This window comes from Phocoena sinus, chromosome 5 (assembly GCF_008692025.1).
Source record: "Phocoena sinus isolate mPhoSin1 chromosome 5, mPhoSin1.pri, whole genome shotgun sequence".
NCBI lineage: Eukaryota > Metazoa > Chordata > Mammalia > Artiodactyla > Phocoenidae > Phocoena > Phocoena sinus.
Window position 1 is genome coordinate 135,682,184 of NC_045767.1, and position 22,960 is coordinate 135,705,143.

Below are 22,960 nucleotides of genomic sequence, written 5' to 3' on the forward strand. Positions count from 1 at the left end.
ACTGAGAAGAGAATTACATTATAAACTAGGACTTGGGAAATTCTCTAAGGATATTCAGTAGAGCTTGGAAAGAAACGTTTTCAATATTGGATAAAGGTTGTTTTACTGAAAACAATTTGTTCTATGTTATTAAATTAGAAAATGTGTAACTATTAATATTGCAGGAAATTACTTCTAAAAGGTATTAGCTTATGATACAAATAGCTTGGAATTAAGGTGAGTGAAATAACTTTCTGGCAGCAATGCGTGTTTTGGAAGTTTTGTTTTCAGTAAATGCTAGATATTATAAATATTAGCAGAAAAGTACATTTACCATATCAAGTACGATACAGAAAATTGCTTCTTCTTTTTCTGTGGCTTTAGACTTCTCATTAAGGAAACTAAATTAGGTAATCTGTTATTAGAGTTACAACCATATAGCAGATTCTTGGCATTTTAGCATTATAAATGGTCAAGTCCCATAATCAGCAGTGGGATAGAAAAATCTAATAGCATAAATATAGTTCTTACCTGTACTCAACAGTTGATTAAAATGCACATATTAATCATTTATATCTTGAGTTTCTAAATAGCTTCTCCGTTATTTGCATAGGTAATGAATTTGCATAGGTAATGAATGAATGTAAGACTATATAAAATTGTGCAAAAATATATTTGAGTAATGTATTATATTTCCAAATTAATCAAATAAAGGTTTAGAAAATTAGATCATTGGCAGCATACATTTTTAATCTGACATCTAAACTCCTGGATTTTTCTATAATTTTTAGCCTAGTTTTAAACTAATATTTCGGTCTGAAAACTTTTTCAACTTCTATCTATTACAGGCAGTAAGCACAGACCCCATCCCTGTTAAATTACACTACGACAAATCACATGATCAAGTCTGGGTGCTAAGCTGGGGTACCATGGAAAAGACTTCTCCAACACTACAGGTAAGTACATTTCAGTATATTTGAGAAAATAATGATCTTTAAACCTTTCAATATCTAATTGGACACATAACCATTTAACAATGATATTCTTCCACCTAGATCTTCACAGTAAGGGAAAAAAATGTTGATTCTCAAGTACCTTTTTGCTTGGAAAATATTTTAGTTCAGACGTTCCAAACATTAGATTTATATGCAAAAAGAATAACCTACGATGACAAAGCTGAAGCCATTAAGAAAAAAATATTATGATTTACGTTTCCTACCTCCCTCGAATTTTCATGAGAATTTTCTTGTTTCCATCTGTTTTAAATGGGGCCTGGAGGGTGGGTCCTGTGAGATAGAGACCAGGAGAGTTAGACAGAGTCTCAAAGCAGGTCCCCAGTGCTCTCCAAACACATAGTACTTTACTATCTGACTGCAGGTTCACTTCTAATTGGGAATATGTACTGTCATTTTTGTGAAATTTGCTTATGTTTTGAAATTGTTTACATGAGAAATTGACAGATAGAGGTATATATACATATATACACATTTTGACAGTGACTATCTGTAGAGTTGATGAGAAACTTCCCACACATTGTCCAGCCATCTAAAAACAGGTTCTTTTTCTCTGAATGTCTAATAAAAATTATGCTAATAAGATTTAGTGAATTTTTAAAATACTTGGTGGGTGGAAGTGAAAGGTTAGTTTCACAACTGAAAATATAAAATAAAATGTGAGAACTGAGAATTACTCTTAAAATACGACATACAACAAGACTTATTTACATGAAGATTGTGTGTGTGTGTATTTATGTATGTATAAGACGGATAGATGATAAATAGGTGATGGATAGATAGACAGATAGATCGTAGATGATAGACAGACTGACAGGAAACACAGGGTCTCTGGATCAGAGAACAGACCGTTTCTTACCCATGCAGCCTGTTAGTATTCATTCTCTGGCCCCAACCCCTATGGGGTGATGCGGCGAGAGGCCAGTGTCACCCTTCATGACCAACACAGTCCTACTGCAGGAGGAGCCTGGAATCATGTGTCTCTAAGTTATTTTAGGCTGCTGGCACCTCAACCCACCGTCTCATGAGAGAGAAGAGAGTATTAGTCTGGAAAGCATGCAAGTCTTCTCCAGGGAGAGGAGTGGAAGGTCAGTACCCTGGCACCTCAGTAATTGGCTCAGAGGAATGAAGTCTCTAAATCTCTCAGGAGAAATACTCTATTTCTAGCTTCCAAAGGCGTTTTTGCTGCACGATCATCCTTTAACCAAGGTGGCGCACTTTTTGCTCAGAAAGACTTGACTCTGCGGAAACGTCAAGATATTTATGGATAATTGTCTCCCAACAGGATTACCAGAAAGTATCTTCGAAAGAAATGGGATTTGAGATTTGTTTGAAAGGGGAACAGATTTTCCTCTGGAGAAATTGAACTGAAACCAAAAACATGGTCAAGCTCTCATTTTTGCTAGAGTGTCCCTGTGCCATGTTGGTGAAAGATTAGACTGGAGAGAGAGATTGACGCCACGTCTTGGGGGCTAGGAAGTAACTTTTTAGCCCTAATGTGTTATATCTTATAATGGGACCCTCTCACCCTTGAAGGCGCAAAACATTTTATCAAGGGTCTGAAAGCCCTCCTTTGTGTTTTCCTGTGGAGTATAATTAAATCTGTACATCTTTGTCGATTATGAAAGCAATATGTTTTATTTTCTGTGACATTTATAATTAATTAATTAATACCCATAAACTGTCGTAATTTTAGGTATTTAAGACAGTGATTTTCCATCTAGTGTTCTCAGATGAAGTCTGAATATTTATCATAGTATGTTTTTCTTTTTAAAGAGCACTTACGTCTTATGAAAGCTTAAGAAATTCTGTAAAAATCTAAAACTCATTAGTCTGTCATCTGCACAGTTTTGCAACCTGTATGTCATGTCTTGTAAATGCACAACGATTAGAGAAGAAAATATCCCCAGGAAACAACTTGGAATAAAGTCCTGGCGTTCTTCCATTGGCCAGGAAGTAGGACCCAGCCAGACGGGGTGTCAGTGGGAGGTGGTAGCTCTGGGTTTGCAGCAGGCATCACATAAAGACGGGCCAGCAGCAGGATGCTGTCAGAAACGAGTTCAGAATTGTTGTCAGATTGGGCTTATTGATTGAGGTACATCACAGATCAATCTGTGTCCTTCAGTGAGCTCAGTCCTGAACCTGGCAATTCACCACTCCCTGCTCAGTTCCAGCAACGAGAAGGACCTCAACCCATCAAAGTCCAGACTGAGGGGAACTGGGGAAGTGGCTTTGTATTTTTTTACAACCTAGGACGGTGCCAAGCGCAGAAGAGAGGTCCAGTTAATCTGCCTTCAGTGGCGTGAAATATTTTTGCGTCAGTAAGTTTGGGACGCAATACACACATTACAGTGTTGTTTAAGTGTTACCTGGTCCATAGCAAGCTCTCAGTAAGTATTATTATTGCTGCTGTCAGTCTAAGTATTATTATTAATTTCAAATACACGTACATGCAGCTTGAGAATTATGTACCTCTATACAATCTAAAGGGAAGAAAATTTGGGGAGTTCCATTGTTATTACCCCTGTTGAGTTTTATTAAAGTCTTATAGGCATAATTATGAATGGCTAAAATCCAGTGAGGACTTTCTCACTGTTGCTCATTAATAAAATAGGTAGAGTATGTTTAAAGTGTTATCACATACTTTGGTTCTCTCTTCCTCTGGGCACATGGTGGGGGGGGGCTTCTTTTGGTTGGGTGAGGCCATATGATTAGTTTTGGCAAAAGAGGTCTTTCATAAATGGAAACATTCAAGGTAGTTAGCTGCTCTTTCCGCATGGAAAGCAGAATTAAAAACACTAAAAACAATAGATATCCTACCAAAGCCCTCTAGGAAAGTAAGAGGTATGAAACAAAAGTCTTTATTATTAAAAAATAAAGAAGTAAGTAGTAAAGAAGTAAAGATTTGTTTCTGCTTTGTTTTGGTTTGTGACTATAACATGACTGAGCCTTTCTTGACTATTATAATAATTACTCTATTTTCTTGAACTTGGCAATTCCCAATGTAACTCAATGAAATTATGCTCATTGCAATAAACAAAAATTAACTTTTTAGGGTTAAAAAAAAATCTAAAACTAAAAATGCTATCTCCTTCTGTCCTAAAAACCAAAGGAAGACACTCAGTTTTGAGGGAAGATAGTCTATTTAACTTAGGCAGTCAAAAGTTTAAGAAGTTTGATTTGGTGCCCATATGTAGAAAGGATTTAAAAGGGGTAAAATAAAGGCAGGAAAATACTTTAAAAAGCTAACACAGAACAGTGGTTGTGCAGCAGGGACAATAGGACAGCTGTGAAGGTATGAGAAATCAGAAGAAAGAACTGATAGAATTTCATGCAAAATGGGATATAAGGGATAAAAGAACTTAAATGTAGTGATCTTTTCTTTAATGAACTATGAAAGTTTTAAAAACCAATTAATGACGAATAGTTAGAAGAGACCTCTTTGATTAAAACTTATTCAACTTTATCGTTTTCAATTTATAAAAGGGAAATTTTTAAAATATGTAAATCTATTCTAAGAGCAAAAATATTTCAAATGATATATTTTAGAGTTTTCTGTCCTGTGTTTACAACTCTCTTGTATAAGAGAGGGAGGTTTTTTTTTAATATATCATTTATTCCTCAGTCAAGTTGTGAAGGATGGATGGAAGGATGGAAGGAAAGAAGGAAGGAAGGGAGAGAGAGAGGAAGAGAGGGAGGGAAGAAGGAAGAAAGAAAAGAAAGGCAGCATCTCATTTATGTCATGTGTACGCTTGCTTTCATATCTCTTATTATAGCAATAACATTTTTATAATGCAGGAGTTACCTATATGTATATTTATTTTATCTTTTAGGCAGAAATTGTTGAAGAAAAAGATGTTTCCCATTTTTTTTTCTTTTAGAAACTTTTACACTGAAAATAAGCAAACGCAGAATTGCAATTTGCTTAACAATGTACTAATTTTGAGGTTGAAAACAAAGAGCCTGTGCAAACAACCGCCAGGGATTTATTTCGTCTCTGATCCCATTAAGGGCCTGCACGGCCAAGATCTAAATGTGGTGCTGTGTTTAGGTGATAACCCTGGCCAGCGGGGACGCGCCACATCACACCATCCACACCCAGCCCGTGGGAAAGCAGTTCGACCGAGCGGACGACTTCTTCATCCCCACCGCCTCCCTCCTCATCACCCACGTGAGGTGAGTGCGCGGACGAGCACTGGTTTGTAGATTTCTCTCTAATCTTGGTAGAAAGCCACGGGAAATCACCAACAGAAAAATTCAGTTATACCACAGATACACACATAATTGTACTGGAGCTCTGTCTCGTCTGCTTGATGAACTTTTATTGAGCAACATTAGTGATGAATTTCCTGTCTTCTCTTCCCTTTTATGTGTAATTGAGAAGTGAATCTATAAAGGTATGCTTGCATTTTTAAATCAATCTTACAGTTAATATTTTGGCAAATTGCTCTTAAGGTCTTCGGATTAGGCTTTTGCAAAATGTTCGAACTTGGCCTGAGTTCCTTTCAGGGAAGAGGGCCACTCACATCAACATCTATTCAACATGTTATAAGAACATTCTTGTATTGTTTTGCCCGTATAGAAATGAATATAACATTGTATCAGGGCGTATAGTAAGTTGAAATGAAATGTGTGAGGTCTGCACTTGGAGAAAATGTGTGGGCGTGTTATATCTCTCTGTGTGTTCACAAGAGGTAAAAAAGTAATAACTCCTAATGACATCACTCTGAAGGTTCACCGAAGTGGTTTAAATACTTAACAGGGGGAGACTTTGGATATTCACAATTTCTAATACTACGTCTCTTGATACTTTATGTAAGTATTTAAAGTATTGCTTAGCAATGTTAGTGAATCTGAACCAAACTAATATTTTATTCTCTAGTTCAAGGGGATGTGGATGGGAGGAAACTGCTTCAGATATGTTATAAGAGCCATTATTTGGTTCTTGTGTATATTTGTTTCTCTTGAATTAACGTGAACATTTTCTTGTCTAAAAGTTGGAGTTGTAAGAATTCTGAAAGCGTGAAAAATTCAACTTGCAAAAAGAAAAAGGGAAATTCATAAATTAGAATTGGGGCTCACAGTCAAGTTGATATAGAAACTTTGGACAGCCGAGTGTATGTTTTCAAAGAGTTAATATATTTGTCAAGCAACTGATTATATTTTCAGAATGCCTATTATGTGCTCAGCAATGAAGTGATTAAAAACTATGCTATACTGTCACAATGTTTTTGTGGAAAGTAAGTAGAACTTATTGAAAGTGAAGCACATTTGAAAAGTATTTGCATTTGCGTTAAAGTAATAAAATCTTTAGGTCTGAGTGCAAGAGTTAGGAGACTGAAGAAATCAGCAGAGAAACTGAAAGTGGCCCCTCTTGAGGTGATACCTAAAAAATACATAATGTTCTGATACTTATCTGTTGATAAAATTTTATTTAATTGACGTTGAGTGATATGTTTAATAAATATCTTTTCGCTATTTTCAAGTTACTGATAAATTATTACTGGTAAATAATTTAATGTGTAACATTTGCTTTTATTTGTCTCATTCTCCTATTCCCTATTACTGTACTTAATATACCGTTATCAACTTTGCTTATTTTTTTTTAAATGCACTATTAACACAGTTCTTTGGGTCAAAACTCCTGTATCTGTGACACATACGGTTAACAGTATACCATCTGGGGTATGTCTTTTCCCCTGTAACAAGTAAATTGGATCATTAGGGTAAGTTTGCTACTAGAGGCAGGAGTTCAACTTTGTCTGGATGCAGTGAATACCATGTGGGATTCTGGGCTCGTATGTATTGTATAATATGCTGTCAGAACATAACGTCTCTTGAGGGTCGAAATGATTACTACAGAGCTGAAGTTGGAGCTAATAATAATTAGAGGAACATGCAAATAATGTGAACACATATAAGGCAAAATTTTATTTCAGTTATTAATATATGTTGTGAGAAACACTGAAAAGTATGCTTGAGGAGATTTTTAAATGTCTTTATTGCTTTTAGGGATATAGAGTCAAATGCATCGGTGTTTTGCCAAGACTTGTCAAAATTCTATATTAAATTATAGCAATTCTACCAGCATATAGAGTCCCGTTTTAATGAATGTGAATGATCATCACAATTCCTATCTCACAGTAATTATCCCTACTGCTGAAGTGAAGAGGAAGAGTAAACAGCACGCGTTTCCAAAAGTAAACTGTTAAATATGAAAAGTATTTTTAACATAACGGGGATCTTTTCCACATCAGGAAAACCTGAGGGATAGATATGGTAATATTCTCTTACCACTGCACGGAACATTTTTTCCTACCTAAATGTGGCTTGTGTCCTGAGGTTGCTCTTTTTAAGAATTGTCTTTAACAGAATTTGAGACTATTTTCTGACTGTCGTGTTGAGTGTATATTCCAGGCCAGGCAGAAGGTCTGGCACATAATATGCATTTAATTAATATTAGTTTTCTTCCTCTGACCCCTCATCACACCAATCTGCATTGCTCTCAGATTGCTGCTCTCTCACTTCAAATAATTTATATCTCCTGTGTCGGAAACACTTCTGGACAGGAGTCAGGATTTTATATCCTTAGTGCCTCAAAACTGGTAGGCGCATGGTTCGTGTTTCTCACAAGAATGGAAATAAAGAAGGACGTGTTGCACTCCTTCCTAAACCAGACTACATAGCATTGAGGGAAGAAGGTATTTCTTATGTACCTGATTTCTCAGCGGCTAACACGAGATCTGACAGGCCGCCAGCACGGCATCAAGCACACAGGAATGGTGTGTATGGAAGCAGTAAATAGGAAGAAGGACTTACATCTCCTGTCAGACAGATCTCAGCCTGAATGCCCCAGCAGCACCATTTGCCGTTGGCAAATGTGACTTAAGTCAGCTTACTTCATTTCTTTCTAGGGACTGCAGTAACATAATGTTTGAAAGTTAAGCTGCCCATAATAGTAGTGTCGAAACTACTCATAATCTACACTGGAGAAAGGGCTACCCTGCAGTTAGCTACAGTTTTGCTAAAAGTTTTTTTTTTTCCTCTGCTTGGTTTCTTTTTTTTTTTTTTTTTCTGTTATCTATAATTTTCAGGTTTGTTTAGTCTGCAATGTAAATCAAAACTGAAGAATTTAAGAGAAACAAAATTACTTCACATCTATACTAAAAGATAAACTTGTAGCTTAAAAAAACGAATCAATCATTATTTGGATTTTATTTTTAAATCATTCTTTAAAAATAATGTGAATCATTATTTCACTTTTTCAGACAGTTTGAAGTTCTCAGCACTGTAGAATTCTTCAGAGCCTAATGTAGGTACCTTTCTGAGTGTCCTGAGGAATTTGAATTTCAGGAGATTAATTTTCACTTTAAAAATGCCTGAGAATGTTGGCCTGGTACCACCCATTCATTCAGCTCCCCAGCTGAATTCCATCCCATTCCGCGTGACACAGTCCAGGCCACATACCATTATTTCTATTTTATACTATAGCATAAGAGCTTATTAATGAAAATAACTTCTTTGGGTTTTATTGTTATTTACACATTCCTTCTCTTTAGACAACAGAAGATTACCTGAGCCCTAGGCTGAGCTCAACCAGACACACCAATGCAACCTAAGTTTGATCTAAATCAAAATGGTCTCTATAAAGTGTTGAGCTCTGGCTCATGAACCGAACTGGCATCCTTGTCTGTTTCTTGAATATGAGCGCTTGCCCAGAGATGGTGCAGAAAAACTCAAGACCAGCATGCAACCATTCTTTAAGCCTGGTGTCTATTCGCTCCAACTGTGAATACAGTTTAGTTTAACTAAACTAAACTTCCTGGAAGATGAGAGAGGGTATATTACACTCCTGTCTCCCCCATAGTTCCTGAGCTTCTGAAAGGGACTGATTAATACTTACTGACTCAGAGTTCATTTTTTAAAGGTTATTAAAACTCCATATTAGATATTTTTAATATATCTGAGTGTGAGTTGGCTAATCCACCCCCTAAATATTTAGAGAAAGTATAAATTACTTGAAATTTAGTTAATAACACACATGGTTTTCTGATGCTTATTGAAATACATTGATTTAAATCACTGTACAATTATATGCCTTATTGCTTTTAAGTAAGAATAAAACATTTTATATCTTACGTTTTTTTAACTAAAATAAGTCATTGAGTCTGTAATAACTGATGTACTTTTCACATTAATAACTCGTGCATCCAGTTAACTGGCAATGTATCCTAAACGGACATTTTTCAGACTGGCAGTTAAGAGAAAACTTTCTTGAAAAAATCTTAAATTTCAACAAGTCATTAATGAACCATGAATCATAGTTCTAAAGTTGAAGAGATTATGCATTACAAAAGGAGTGTTTTATAATGACCTGAGAAATATTACTTTCTTATATGAAGAATTTTAATTTATAATTTTATCTTCTTCTATGTACAAAAATATCCAGATAGGTAAGATTAAAAGAGACTATTAAAAATAAAAATGCGTGTGTAATTCTCAGAAGAGTCAATGATATCTAATGTCATAGAAATTGAAATAATTCATTATCTTTTTAATCAGAAGTGCTCTACAAATGTAAAGCAACATGTTTCATTATTTTACTCATAATTTGAATCCAAAGAATTAAGTTATTATATCATTACATCTACATAGATATATTTGAATAATACTATAGTTCTACTACTCTTAAAATTTTTATGATATGGCCAGTACATGGGAATTTAATGATTTTTGTTATCAATTTTTTAATTAGCCAGAAATTTAAAAATAATTTAAAAATAAGTTTATTTTTTTCAGAAAAATGGTTGTGTTACAATGGTTGGGTTAAAGATCAAATGTCAAAAAGAAGGGACATTTACCTAATTGACTCTGTTTTATTTTTGGCACCATTTTGAAGAGAGAAAAATTTAAATGTCAGTTTCTTGTAATATACATAAAGATTACAACTTTCTGTGCAGGTGCTACTAGAATTTGCCTATAAGAAGTGAAAAACAATAGGTTTGGCAGTAATTTATCATGTTACCATATTTTTTTTTAAATTTCTATATGAAGATTGGAGCGGTGAGGAAAATCGACAGAATAGGAAGAGAAACATGGGTAGCAGGTAGTCAAGCAATGAGTGAAGAAACAATTCCACTGGATCTCCCTCGAAAAATCTTAGATAATTCTCCCACAAATGGTTTATTTTTGGTAGTAGCGGGGCTGAAAGGGAGAACTAGAAGGAGGCAATGTGGTTCAGAGCAGGGAAATTTGACAAAGCTTAGTGCAAGACACTAAGAAGGCCACGAAGTAATGCTACAACAAATCCAAAAGTTAGCGAAGTTTTTCTTAGAGTTTTCGAGTTGTCATGAATAAAAATAGCTGAAAGGTAAGAAAAAATATTACTGCCAAGATATTTTTACCTAAATACAAGGGCATAGCTAACATTTGGGCTAGTTAGGGCTATAAATAGAAATTCCTTAAAATTTTCACCGACTAAAACAATACCTTTGATACAATTGAAAACAGGTGTCAGTTGATGTAAAAAGATGTATTTACAGTCTGACCCTTGTAGCATCTGTAAATCACACCTCTCCCCTCTCTTGCCCACTTTCAAATTGGAGTGCAACTGGAGTTTAATCTCATCCAGTTCAAGTAGGTCAGTGTAAATTGGCACAGAGGATACTTATAGTAAATACAAGAAGGCAATCATTTCTGATTTACTACCTACCCCAGGACTAGTTCTATATATAGAAAGGGAAGATAGGAACTTAGGTAACATTATTGCTATCTGAGATGTTTTGAAAGGCTTGCCTACCCTTGAAATCACCCCGGACACCACATTTGATCTTATTGTCTAGAATCTCAAACTACTTCTCCTGTTCCTTTGGGTTACATTTCTCTAGAAATCTGCCTTTAAAGTACTCCTTTTTCTTGAGAGGAAAATGGAGCAGTTGGGAAAATGATATTTTTATTATTGTCATTTTTCTTTAGGGGTGATTGGTTGACTGCATGGTGTCTTAAAAGTAATGGTTATAGTTGGGATGGTATGCGTGTGTGGGTTTCAATCAGTGATTACATGATAAACAATAAGATGAATGGAGTGTATCTGTAAATCACAGTGACAGGGAGACCTTGAAAGCAACAGGCACTTCTATAAAAATCTGAAAATGTCAGTTTCCACGCTCTGATTTCTTCTGAACTTGACTTGCTAGCCAAAACAAACAAATAAGCAAACAAATAATGTTCCAAGAGTTTCTTCCTGATATACTCCTCTCTTCCCTAGCACATACCCTGAGGTGAAGTTGGTTCCAGTGAATGTCTCAGATTGGATAGTTCAGGAATCTTATGGAAAGTGGACCTCAGTGTTATTCTTCAATGTGGGTGGGCTGGAAAACACGAAGGTGGTAACTGGAGTCACTCTTTTAGGACCCTCAAATGTCGATGAGTGATTGCAATCAAATACGGCAATAAGTGGCTAAGGGATTATCCAGGGTCAGATCTGCCGTAATCCCTGCACAGCCAATGGCTATGTTGCCACTCAAGGGGTGAAGAAAGAGGAAATAATGCATAGCGGGCACCGTGGTAGTCTGGAGAGAGGTCTCTAGCACTCCTTTTTCTTTATAAGTTATAGTAAGAAAATGATTAAGATGGGATTGGATTTGATATATGTTTCCTTAAAGCTTCTCTAAGGGAAAAAATAAACATTCTGTGAAAGTGAAAGTTAGTAAAGTATATCATTCTCCCTCATAATTTATCAAAAATCTGTTAAAGCAAAATTACATATATGGCTGGCCATATATCAAGACAACTCTACACTTGTGACTTGATTCATGGACAGGCCAGGTGGATGAAGCACTAAAATTATCTGGTTACATTGAAGCCCAAACACATCAGAAATTGAAAATATGAGTTGTTTCACGTCTTTTTAGGAAAAGTATATTATCAGGATGATGAGCAGCAATTAAAATTGTTTCCAAAAAAAAGAAATTGTTTCCAAACACGGTTCCTAGATAACGATCTGGCAGTGTCACAATTCAGTGAGGTTCAATTGTTTTTTTGCTCCCTTCATGCTTATATGCTAATTCCTACCACAGAGAAATAAACTAACAGACAAATAGGGTTTAAATACCCAGGAGTTGGAACTTTTTCTATCTAGCTATGCTCTTAAATAGTGACTATCTGAAGCACGTATACATCCTGAAACCATGACCTTCGCTTTTCCAGTTTCTCTGAGCTTCTTCCTTCCCTCTCCACTCTACGAAAACACAAACTCTAGACTCCCAGGACCTCTCAGCTCCCTAAATTCTCAGAGCCTAGTGCACTATCTTAAAAAACAAGACAGTCATAGATTGTTTATTGAAGAAGTTATATACTTTTAAGAGTGTGTATGCACATGCATATGGAGTGCATCGTCGGCAAACCCTCCACCATTCTTAGAAGGAGGCAAAGCTTCTTCTACATAACACGTGCTAACTTTCCTCATCTTATTTCTAAAGAAGTAAACACGTTATACTTTTCAAGCTTTGACCTGTCATGCCATTCTTCTTTTTTCATTATGGTTACTGGATTTGCTTTTATCTTAAGCAGTACTTCCCACCTTCTCTAGCATATTGGTACAGCCCACACATGGAATGTAAAATGCTTAGACAGAGAATCACCGACTGCTTGTAGCCTAGTGTTGTGTGTGTGTGTGTTCAGTTTGTTATCTTCATTATTTCTTGAGTTAGAGAATCTCGTCTGATTCCCCACTTGGTCTCTGCCCAGTATTAACAGGCTCTATATGAGCCTAGTAAGGAAAGAGCCCAAAGTGGATGAATCAAGTATGCTAGCCCCTCTTTTGACAGAATGTTCACTTGATCAGATTACTATCCCATATTAGCTATGTAATATTTTTGTTGTATGGGAAATAAGGGTGGATTTAAAAGCAAGCTATGTTTGAAATATAAGGATTTCATTATTTTTTAAAAAATAAAAAGTTTGTACAGGTATTATTAGTAGACTCCAAGCTCTAGGATTTAATAAAAGCCTCTAACTAGATTCATTCTATGGCATTTCTCACTGAAGAAATCAATGGAGCACTAATAACATGTAATTTAGAAACACTCTACATTGTAGATCTGCCTCCTGAGTTTTATTATGCAAAGTAAAATAGCTCTTGCTTCTGCCCTCAGAGGTCCTTAAGCTAACTCACCAAAGTGTTCAGTAAAACACAGGGCAGCCTTCTCCTCGGGAGACAGCTGTGGTGTACACATAGCACATTTCCACATACTTTTTTCCCCTCTTGTCACATATGATTTGGGATTTTGCTGGAAATGGTAAATCAAACTTATTTTACCCTAAATGAGTAAACGATATGACCGCCTAAATTACTTGGGTTTTTCTGTTTAGTAGTAAAAACAGACTAAGATAACAATTAAGTTGCATGAAGAAACGCATCAAAAGTTATGACACAATGCACTACTTCACAAGAGGTGGGCAGAGCTCATCCTGAGAACTTAAAGGATTTCTTATGTGAATCTAATGTGCACATTGCCAGGACCTATTTCATGTGTGTATGCAATAGATTACACTGCGATATTTTGAACCAAAATAAAATGTGTGTAGAAAACAATAATGCATATTGAGCTTTCTAATTCTTTCTATTTTTAAGTGGATATATTATTTTTCTGTCGGAGGAAGAAGATATTTTTTACCATAGCATTTAATTTTATGAATTCATGAAGTTTTCTTGAAGAAATGTTTTATTAAAATGTTAAAATTTTAAATACAAGTATCATACCAAAAAAACCCTCCCTTTTGAATGAAAGACTCCTACTGTAGCTCTACAAAGCAATGCTATTAAATAAACAATTTTATCTTTGAGAACACATGTAAATTAATGATAGAAGTCAGTAGAACATTTCAGGAAGTTTCTGTGAATGTGGCTAAAATGCTCATTTCATATATACATCATATTCTTTTCTTTTTTCTTGCCATATAAGCAAGTTAATTTATTTTACTTTATTTTTTCTTTTTGGCTCCGCTGCATGGCATGTGGGATCTCAGTTCCCCAACCAGGGATTGAACCTGCGCTCCCTGCAGTGGAAGCGTGGAGTCTTAACCACTGGACTGCCAGGGAAGTCCCTAGCAAAGTTATTTTAAATGTAAAATTAGTGGTAGTTGTGAGCGTTCTTTAGATGGACAGCATTAGGGGCACTGATATTCTCTGTCTTTACAGTGATTTGAGGTTGTAAAAACTATTCCTTGTGAATCCGCCTGAGTTAATATTTTGTACCATTTTAATTTAGTTGTAAATCTGTAGCTGTAGCCTCACTATGGCTACCCATGTAGGAAAAAGAAATTGATTAGTGTGGGTCAATCAAAGAATAAGTAGACAAATGGATTCCTTTCTTTTTTCCTTCAAATTAAGGATGCTCACTTGTTATGTTAGTGTTCTATCTCTTGAGAAACGATTATGCAACAACATGTCAGGTTTTAAAGTTCTTTAAGATATGATTCAAGCAAAACTGAAGTACATGAAAAGGATGTCAGAGAGCCTTTACTGTAGTGGAAAAACCTACCAAATTAGTATATATACGGAGAAATCTCCTATTAAGTCTAATCTGTCATGTCATGAGTAGACATATTCACCATAATCCCATGAGTATATTAAGAATGCTAGGCAACAGACATCACAGTGCCAGGGTTTTATCCTTCAGTGTTTACACCAGTGTGATATAGGGTATATAGACTTCACAAAATGAATAGAAATAGCTTCAGGGGAAATAAAAGTGATAGTTGCCTTAAATAACTCTTAAAACTACTTGTTGGGTTAGGTATGCTTAAAATCTCCTCTGTATTTGTTTAGGCTGAGGTTAGCTGAATTTTTTCCAGTACTATGGAGATGTTACCTTTCTTTCCTTTTTTTTTTTTTTTCGAAGGGGGAGGGAATAATGAAATATATCGATTTTTTTCTATATTGACAACTGATTTTTAAGAAAAACACTGTAAAATTATAGTAATTCATTTTTTGCCATGATGTAGACACTTATTTTTATGCTTATGTAATTTTGCATACATAAATATACCTTTTAGTTTCTTTGAAACAAAGGGGAATCAGAGTTTGCATATGCTATGGAAGTAGCTGACGATTTAGATAACTAAGCCAAGAAAATCCTAAAATAACCTAGATTTTTTCGTTAATAATGTAAATCAAGATTATTCGTCAATTTGAGTGAAAGGAAACATTGCTTTTGTTTTTAATTAAAGTATACATTATTTAAATTCTGCTTAAAAACTTTGTTGTATTTATATCAAATATACAGAGTAATTTGAACCCTGAATAATTTTTAATTTAAAAAAAGCTTGGCCAAACTCATTTAATTGATACATGACAATGGCTTGAACATAAATTATTAGTTTAGTAGAAAGATGATGTTAAGAAATATTTTAAGAGATCATAGATGCATGTATCTTAATATTGACTGAATACGCCTTCCTGATTTCTTGCATAAGCCTTAACTTGTTTGCCATTTTTTGAAATAAAAAAACTTCTACTTCCATCCAAATTTTTATTCACACTGGGAAATAATGAAATCTCATTCAAAGAGATTTTGTTGGTCACAAATGACTTTTTAATAAATAGAAATAGAGTGGAAGATAAACCATTTTCCAACAGTCATCTGAGATGTATATTATTTTCATAATTTTATGTTCTGTGAATTAAGAAATATATGGGTATCATCATGATCGGTGACCTCATGAAACTAGAGTTACATTAACCTATTTAATACATTTTTTATATCCTGAATCCAATCTGTGCCCTGCCAACAAACACACCATTGTAAAGCAATTATACTCCAATAAATATGTTAAAAAAAAAAGATACATTGATAACCCTTTTGGTACTTCTACCACTTACTTAATTTCAAAGTGATCCATTTTACCATCTTTTAAAATTTCAAAGCACTTGAAACCACTTTTCAAACCACCATAATATTTGGATTTACAGGAAGGAGGTAAATTGTATTTATTCTTCTGATTCATAAAGGCATTATTAAAATTTCAAATTCACCAGGGAATTCATTTATACAAGTGAAATATAAACAGTAACCTTAAGTTTTTCTTGCAAGACTACAATATAAATAACTTTAAAATATTCACTCTTTTTATTTTGATAAACTCCAGAAGATTTCCTAAGACATGCACAGAAATAAATCAAGAGTTCAAATTTTAGCAAGAAATAAAGGGATGAGAATGTTAAGGAAAAGTGGACCAGGTATGAGAAAATTTCTGGAAATGCAGGAAATTCACTACCATTTATTCATACTAACAGTTTCGTCAGTAATGTCTAACTTTCCTATTGTCCTACATACAATAGTCATTTAAAGTGTTCCCCTATAATTTTTTTTTAATGTAGAAGCTACAGTCTGATTTTCTGAAGTCAAGTCTGAGTTGCTATATCATATACATCTCTTCAGGTTGTATCGCTTACTTGTAGTTTTTGTTCTTATTACTATGGTTATTTTACAATATGCTAATAGTAATTAAGAAACACTGGGCATTTACGCTCTACCAGACAGTGAGCTAAGAACTTTTATGCACTGCCTCATTTAAAACTAACAGCTACATAAATTTTTATCCCTATCCTACATATGGTGAATCACTTAACTAATAAGTGTTGGAACCAGCTATAACCTCACTTCTGTCTAAATTCAGTGCCTTAGCGCTCAATACATTATAGTATTCAAGTCCTTTTTTCACTTTCGGGGTAAAACCTAACAACGAGTGTGCTCTACAAATTATCCGAATGTCACCTTTAAAACATTCCCGTCTCTCGCTTCTATGTACCTCTGCTACAGCAAAACGTGACTCCTCACTACAGAACTACACATTTCTTGCCAATCTGCGTTTATTTGCAGAATGTCTGGTTTCTTCCTTGTTCACCTAACAACCCTTCAAGTCTTCTCTCAAAGCCACCTTTTAAAAAATGTGTCATAATCTCCTTAATTGGAGTCCCCTTGACGTTTTGAATTTTCATCGTTTTTCACTTGTCCTTGAGTTTCACACAGACTTAGGCTGGAAACTAGTTCTTTAGCCCCTTGGGACCACAGTATTTAATATCATTCAGATTAGTTTGATTCTCCACTAACACAACATTGTCAATCAACTACAGTCCAATATAAAATTAAAATTTAATAAAAAAAATTTTTTAAGGCCAACAAATGATAAATAAGAGGACCAGCTAAATATATTATGTTTCTACTAGTTCCATTACCAGAATCCTTTAGATCCACTGCAAGATTACTTTTACGTCTGTCCTTTTTTTTGTAAGATACCAAATTAGACATAGATACTTGTTTTTCATAACTGATTTAATCTAAGTTTGAAGTCATTCATGATGATATTGATATATATTACATTAAAATTTTGTGCACCTTTTCAAAAGATCAGAAACAAATATACAAGTCATTTAATTTATTATATATTTAAATGGAGTAAGGAAGTGTAAGTTCTGTTAAACAAGGAAATAAACTAGGCTATGAGTATGAAAAAGAAAAGGTAAATGATTTCTGAGAGGACAGAGAAAAATATGATGTGTCTACAGTCCTAACAGACCCTGCACTCGTTTTTTGTTCTTTGCTCTTGTCTAACTTGTAATGTCTCTTTATTAGTCTGTTCTTCTCCATTCTCTAGACACAGCCCTAAGTCGATCCCTCTCACCTCTCACCTTGCTAATGCAACTAACCCTTTACTATTTCTCCATACTTCTTATCTTTTCCATACTTCCATTCACCAGGGAACCACTGGATTCTTTTTCCTAACTTTAAGACTGTGTTGATACAACTCTGCATTGGAAAGAAAAAAACAACCTTAACATATTTTCTATTGCATATAGATGAAGTCCAGGCTGTGTTGAACCACCTCCTTCAGGACGCTTAGCTCCTAAGGCTGATCCTAAGACATCCTATGGTCCAGCCAATGGGAACCTGAGTAACCCCTATCCAGACTAACTTATGAATGTTTGACTTACGATTTTTTGACTTCAGATGGAGTGAATTCAGTAGAAACCGTAGTTCGAATGTGGATCTTTTCCCAGGCTGGTGATACACAGTGGGATCCTCTCTTGTGATGCTGGAGCTCCCAGTTCACCCCACCATTACTGAGGGTAAACAACTGATACACTCACAACCATTCTGCACCCAGACAACCATTCTCTCTTTCATGTTCAGTATAGTACTCAATTAATTACATGAGATGTTCAACACTTTATTATAAAATAGGTTCTGTGTTAGATGATTTTGCCCAACTGTAGGCTGAGGTAAGCGTTCTGAGCCCATTCAAGGTTGGCTAGGCTAAGCTATGCTGTTCGGTAGGTTAGGTGTATTCAGTGCATTTTGACTTGTATTATTTACCTGCATAACCCCACTGTGAGCTGAGAAAGATCTGTACTTTGCACCTAACTATTCATGTTGTCTAAAGTGCTCTTTCTGACTCTGATTTAGACCCTCTTAATTGGTATCAATCTCCTGGCCAAACTCAAACACTCTCTAATTCATGCAACTTTTTCTGTTCCTTTGTCATTTAATGATAGCATGCTCCTCAGAATTTACTTCTTATTAAGGGCATTCAGCCTCACATCAAGTGTTAGTATATTTTATTTGTTTATTCCATACAGTTGTATTAAGCATCACCTATTTGTATGCCAGACAGTATTCCAGGTTCCAACAGGAAATTGAGGATATATTTTGCTTTATTTTCCTATAGTGCAATATATATGTGTGTGTGTATGTGTGTGTGTGTGTATAGTTAATTAAAATTAAAAATTATCTTTTAAAAGGAACTCATACTTTGGAATTGTAAGGACATAGTTTCAAATTTAGTGAATCACACTTACTACACTGTGATTCCAAGCACATTAATTTGTCTGCTAGCGGTTCACCCTGCCCTCTTCTTAGATACAGACTTTTGCATAAGTTTTTTCACTTACTATCTGCCAAGGTGGAATACCTGAAAAGGCTTAGACAAATAGATCCCCGAATTCTCTCTGACCACAATCATTAGTTCAAACATGGACGTGTAACCCACTTAGAACCCCTATGATAAGCATTTTGCTGGGGCTTTTGAGAAAGAGACTTCTGATTTTTGTGTAGTTTGTCTAGAGGCTCTAGCGCTACAGTAGTAATTTTCATACCACATGAAGCTCAGATCTGAAACCAAGACAGGAGATGTCAGAGCCGATAGATTAAGGGAAAAAAATGAGTTATTGTTACATTACTGTAGAGAAAATTTCAGCTATAATTAGCTGGTTTTAGAATTTCCTCTGTATGAGCTCTCCATTTTTTTGTTGTTTAAAAAAGTTTGAATTGGATATCTTATTATAAGATGAAAGAGTCTGAGATTGGGTTTCCTTATGTCTAAAATATACATATTACTCACTTCACACTATTTTGGTTGATTGCAGGATCTTGTACAGTTCCTGGCACACAATACATGATTAACAAATGCTATTTTCATTTTCCCTTGGGATGATTAATTTTTCTTTGTCATAGCATCTCCTATAGCAGTTACACAATTAACACTCAGTAAATATTTGTTAAAAAATACTGCACTTAGTAATGTTTCTCTATCTGGCATAGTGTTTCCACATAAAAGAAAAAAGGACTCTGAGCTAAGTCCCAGTTTGTAGTTTGCTGAAAACTTCCCCATGGCCTTAGGTGCTGTGGAGACAGAGAGTTACCACTTATCAACCACTTGTGTAACATGGTATGGAGACAGCTCAGTTCAAGATATTTCGATGACTTGAGTCAGCTCAGGGTAACACCGAACCTATGAGATTGCCATCTGCAGAAGTTTTCTCAGAGATCCTTAAGTTACGACAGTTATAGATGGGACTACTTGCTTATTCGATCTGGGCATCCATCTCTACAGCTTGCCCAAATCCACATCTTCTCTAAGTGCTAAGAAGAGAAAACTCACTAGGACTTTCCTCCAAGGGAAACATGTCATTTAGGATTTGATTGAAACTTGTGATTGAACAAGACCTTGAACCCTGAGAATATTGTAATTCTTCTGTGGTTTAAAGACTATTTTTTTTTCTCTCTCTCTGGTAGATTTCATTATAAATCTCCTAGATTGTTTATTTGAGATTAAGTCTTTCATGCCATTCTGAAAATGCTCTAGAGACATTTACTCTGTGAATTTTTTTTCTAGTTCAAAACAATGTATATTGGAGTGCATATTTCATTAGGCTTCTCAGTTTCAATTTAGTATCAACTTAATTGACAGGAATGTTGAATAATTAGTAAGGTTTATAAGTAAGATAGAACCCTACTCACTACGAGACTAATATTTTTCCAAAAAGTGTATCTGTTTTTAAAGATGGAATTTATGAGATTGTAACACAAAGAACAACAAAGCCATCTGCAGTTGACATTTGGTATATTTACTAAAGAACTTATAAAACTCGGGAAGTCTTGTTTATTTTAATTTGAAATTTTAATATCGGTTCTGTACAGAGATCAAATCATATTCTTCAGCAAACAGGATATAGGAGGAGGCTCAAAACCAAGAATAGATTTTTGGTCAATCTTGAGCAATGATGCTTCACACAATTCCTGTGATGAGCTCTGTTGAGGACCTTATCTTTAGCCAGAAAACTTTAGAGAAAAAACATTCTGTAACAAAGATGACTTGGAAGAATTCTAAATAAATACCTGTCAAATGGATTACTGGAGAATTTTTTGAAATGTCACTATCAAAGTAGTCAATGATAAATCTGTATGCTTATTACCTAATTAATATCAAGCAGGTAAATGCTTGAACACTCTCAAAATGTATTACTCAGTTTACTAGGAATATCAGTATATACCCAAGACAAATTAAAAAATAGTTTCTCACAGCTGTTTCTGTTATGATCAACGTGCACCACTGTAAACGTCAATCCTATAGTGTAAGTCATCTCAGAACCCTGAAAATAAAGCACCATTAATGGTTGAAATCACAGACATGATAGAGACCTTTATTTCCTCAAGGCTGGAAGGAAAATATGGTAAAAGCAAGAAGATATGATATCTGGCAGGTCCAGAAGGAGGTCAGTGTTTTGAACAAAATGAATAAATCACCAGAACAGAAGATGTTCATTAGAAAACTCAGAACAGCATGAGGAAAACAAGACAGAATCCCATTCTGTTGGAAAATGAGGTCATCGGAGACTTTTGTAGGTGGAGGGAGAAAGAAAACAACTACGTTATCAAGACGTCCAGATACGCAGTCACTCTCACTGTGTTCTCTGCAAAAAAATGGATGGAGCAAAGATCTGTATGTTGGTGAATCACTTGCACGTTCAATAATGACATGCTTGTTTTCAGTGCTTCCTCTGGAATATTTAGCTATTCTTTTTTTCTACTTAAAAAGGAAAAATAAAAGAAAAAGTAAGCTTATCGTTGTGAGATGACCTGCAGAGTCATCTTATTCTTCTCCAAGACTAATAATATGAGCAGTTATTGTACTGTTTGACATTATCTGTATCTGTCAGGACCTGCAGCTTCTGAACATGGCAATAATCTTCAATCACTTACAGAATATATACCTGAGCCAACTCACTCTGGCCATTAGTTGGAGAACTTTCCTGACACAATCCTTAGATGCACAGAAGGCTATCTCTACAGCTCAGTGCATGTCTAACCTAATTTTTGAGTAATACAAATTTGAAAGTGTCAGTTGGTTTCAGTTTACCCTGTATGTACATATAGTTAACGTATGCATGGATGTGTGTGAATTAAATAATCAGGGCTTGTATTAAGCGGTGTACACAGGTTGTCACATGTTCTAATGGGTTGCTGCCTTTGCCCTATCACTTGTCATATATATTTTAAATCACTTCACAAATAATTGATCTTCATTAATGTTTAATTGTGCAAGGCAATATTTTATCCTCTGTATGTTTTAACCTATTATTAATCATAGCAACTGTACTAGTTCCATTTCATGAATAAGAAAGAGAGACACAGAGAAATTAAATGGCTTTCTCAATGTCACACTGCTATGAAATTTTGGAACGGGGATATATATGGACATAGTCTTGTTTGAATGCTGTGTCTGAGTGTTTTTAAACACTTGGTTCTGCTGATGGCACTCCAAGCCCCCAACCCCTACTCACTCCTCCAACACACATATACTCACACTGACCTCTATTTACAGTTTGCCTGTACTTGGTTTAACTACTAACCTTTTCTTGTTCTGTTTTGTGGAGGGATGTTGAAACTATGATTTGATCAGATATATTTCTGAAACGTGTTTTATGGAAGATTTTTGGCTATATGTCCACAGTTAATCTGCAGAAATACAGCATATTACAGGACGTTGAATCAATTAAGTTATATTGATTATAAGGTGTGTTTAATAATGATTGGATCACGCTATGTTCTGGTGTTTTCAATACTTAAATCATTTCCAGTAGAAAACAAGCCTAGTCATTTCCTCATTTCTATCATCATCTGAGAGCTCCCTTCATAGCTGCCTGTGTGTTAAATACTCTGTGATCAACAATATTTGGACTCACTAACAAAAGTTACTAGCATAAACTTTAGAAAGGATATATTTCATGTACGCGAGAAAGGAATGACTATAAAAAAGATTTTTGTTTCTAATCTATTATATCAGGGTAGAATGCTTATCTCTTTCAAAACAGTGCTTCATATACGATAATTAAATATTCTGTAAAAAATTCAAGCATATGGATTATAGTAGTTAATTCATTACATAGATCCATCAATTTAATTTTACTTTTGAATCCTTGTCCAGTAATGATATATTTTAATTCGGTACAGTTATCTTTTGTTCATTTAGATTTATGAATTGGAGAACTGAAAAATAATCCCTGGTGTTATTTAGACTTTAATGAATATTTTTTTCATAGGACATTGTAGAATTACCATTCTGTAGCCATATAAGATGCTAAATGGGCAACCTATTTTCTTTATCATCAGCAAGAGATAAAAGGG

At 34.9% G+C, this 22,960-nt stretch overlaps 1 protein-coding gene across 3 annotated transcripts in view; it reads left to right on the plus strand.

Moving 5' to 3' along the window:
- FSTL5 (follistatin like 5) overlaps window positions 1–22,960 on the plus strand; it is a 728,230-nt gene that overhangs the window by 682,277 nt on the left and 22,993 nt on the right. For all 3 annotated transcript variants that reach the window (XM_032633746.1, XM_032633747.1, XM_032633745.1), the window contains 2 exons: window positions 828–935; window positions 5,044–5,168. In XM_032633746.1, coding sequence (XP_032489637.1) covers window positions 828–935; window positions 5,044–5,168 — 233 coding nt within the window. The remainder of the gene's footprint in view (window positions 1–827; window positions 936–5,043; window positions 5,169–22,960) is intronic.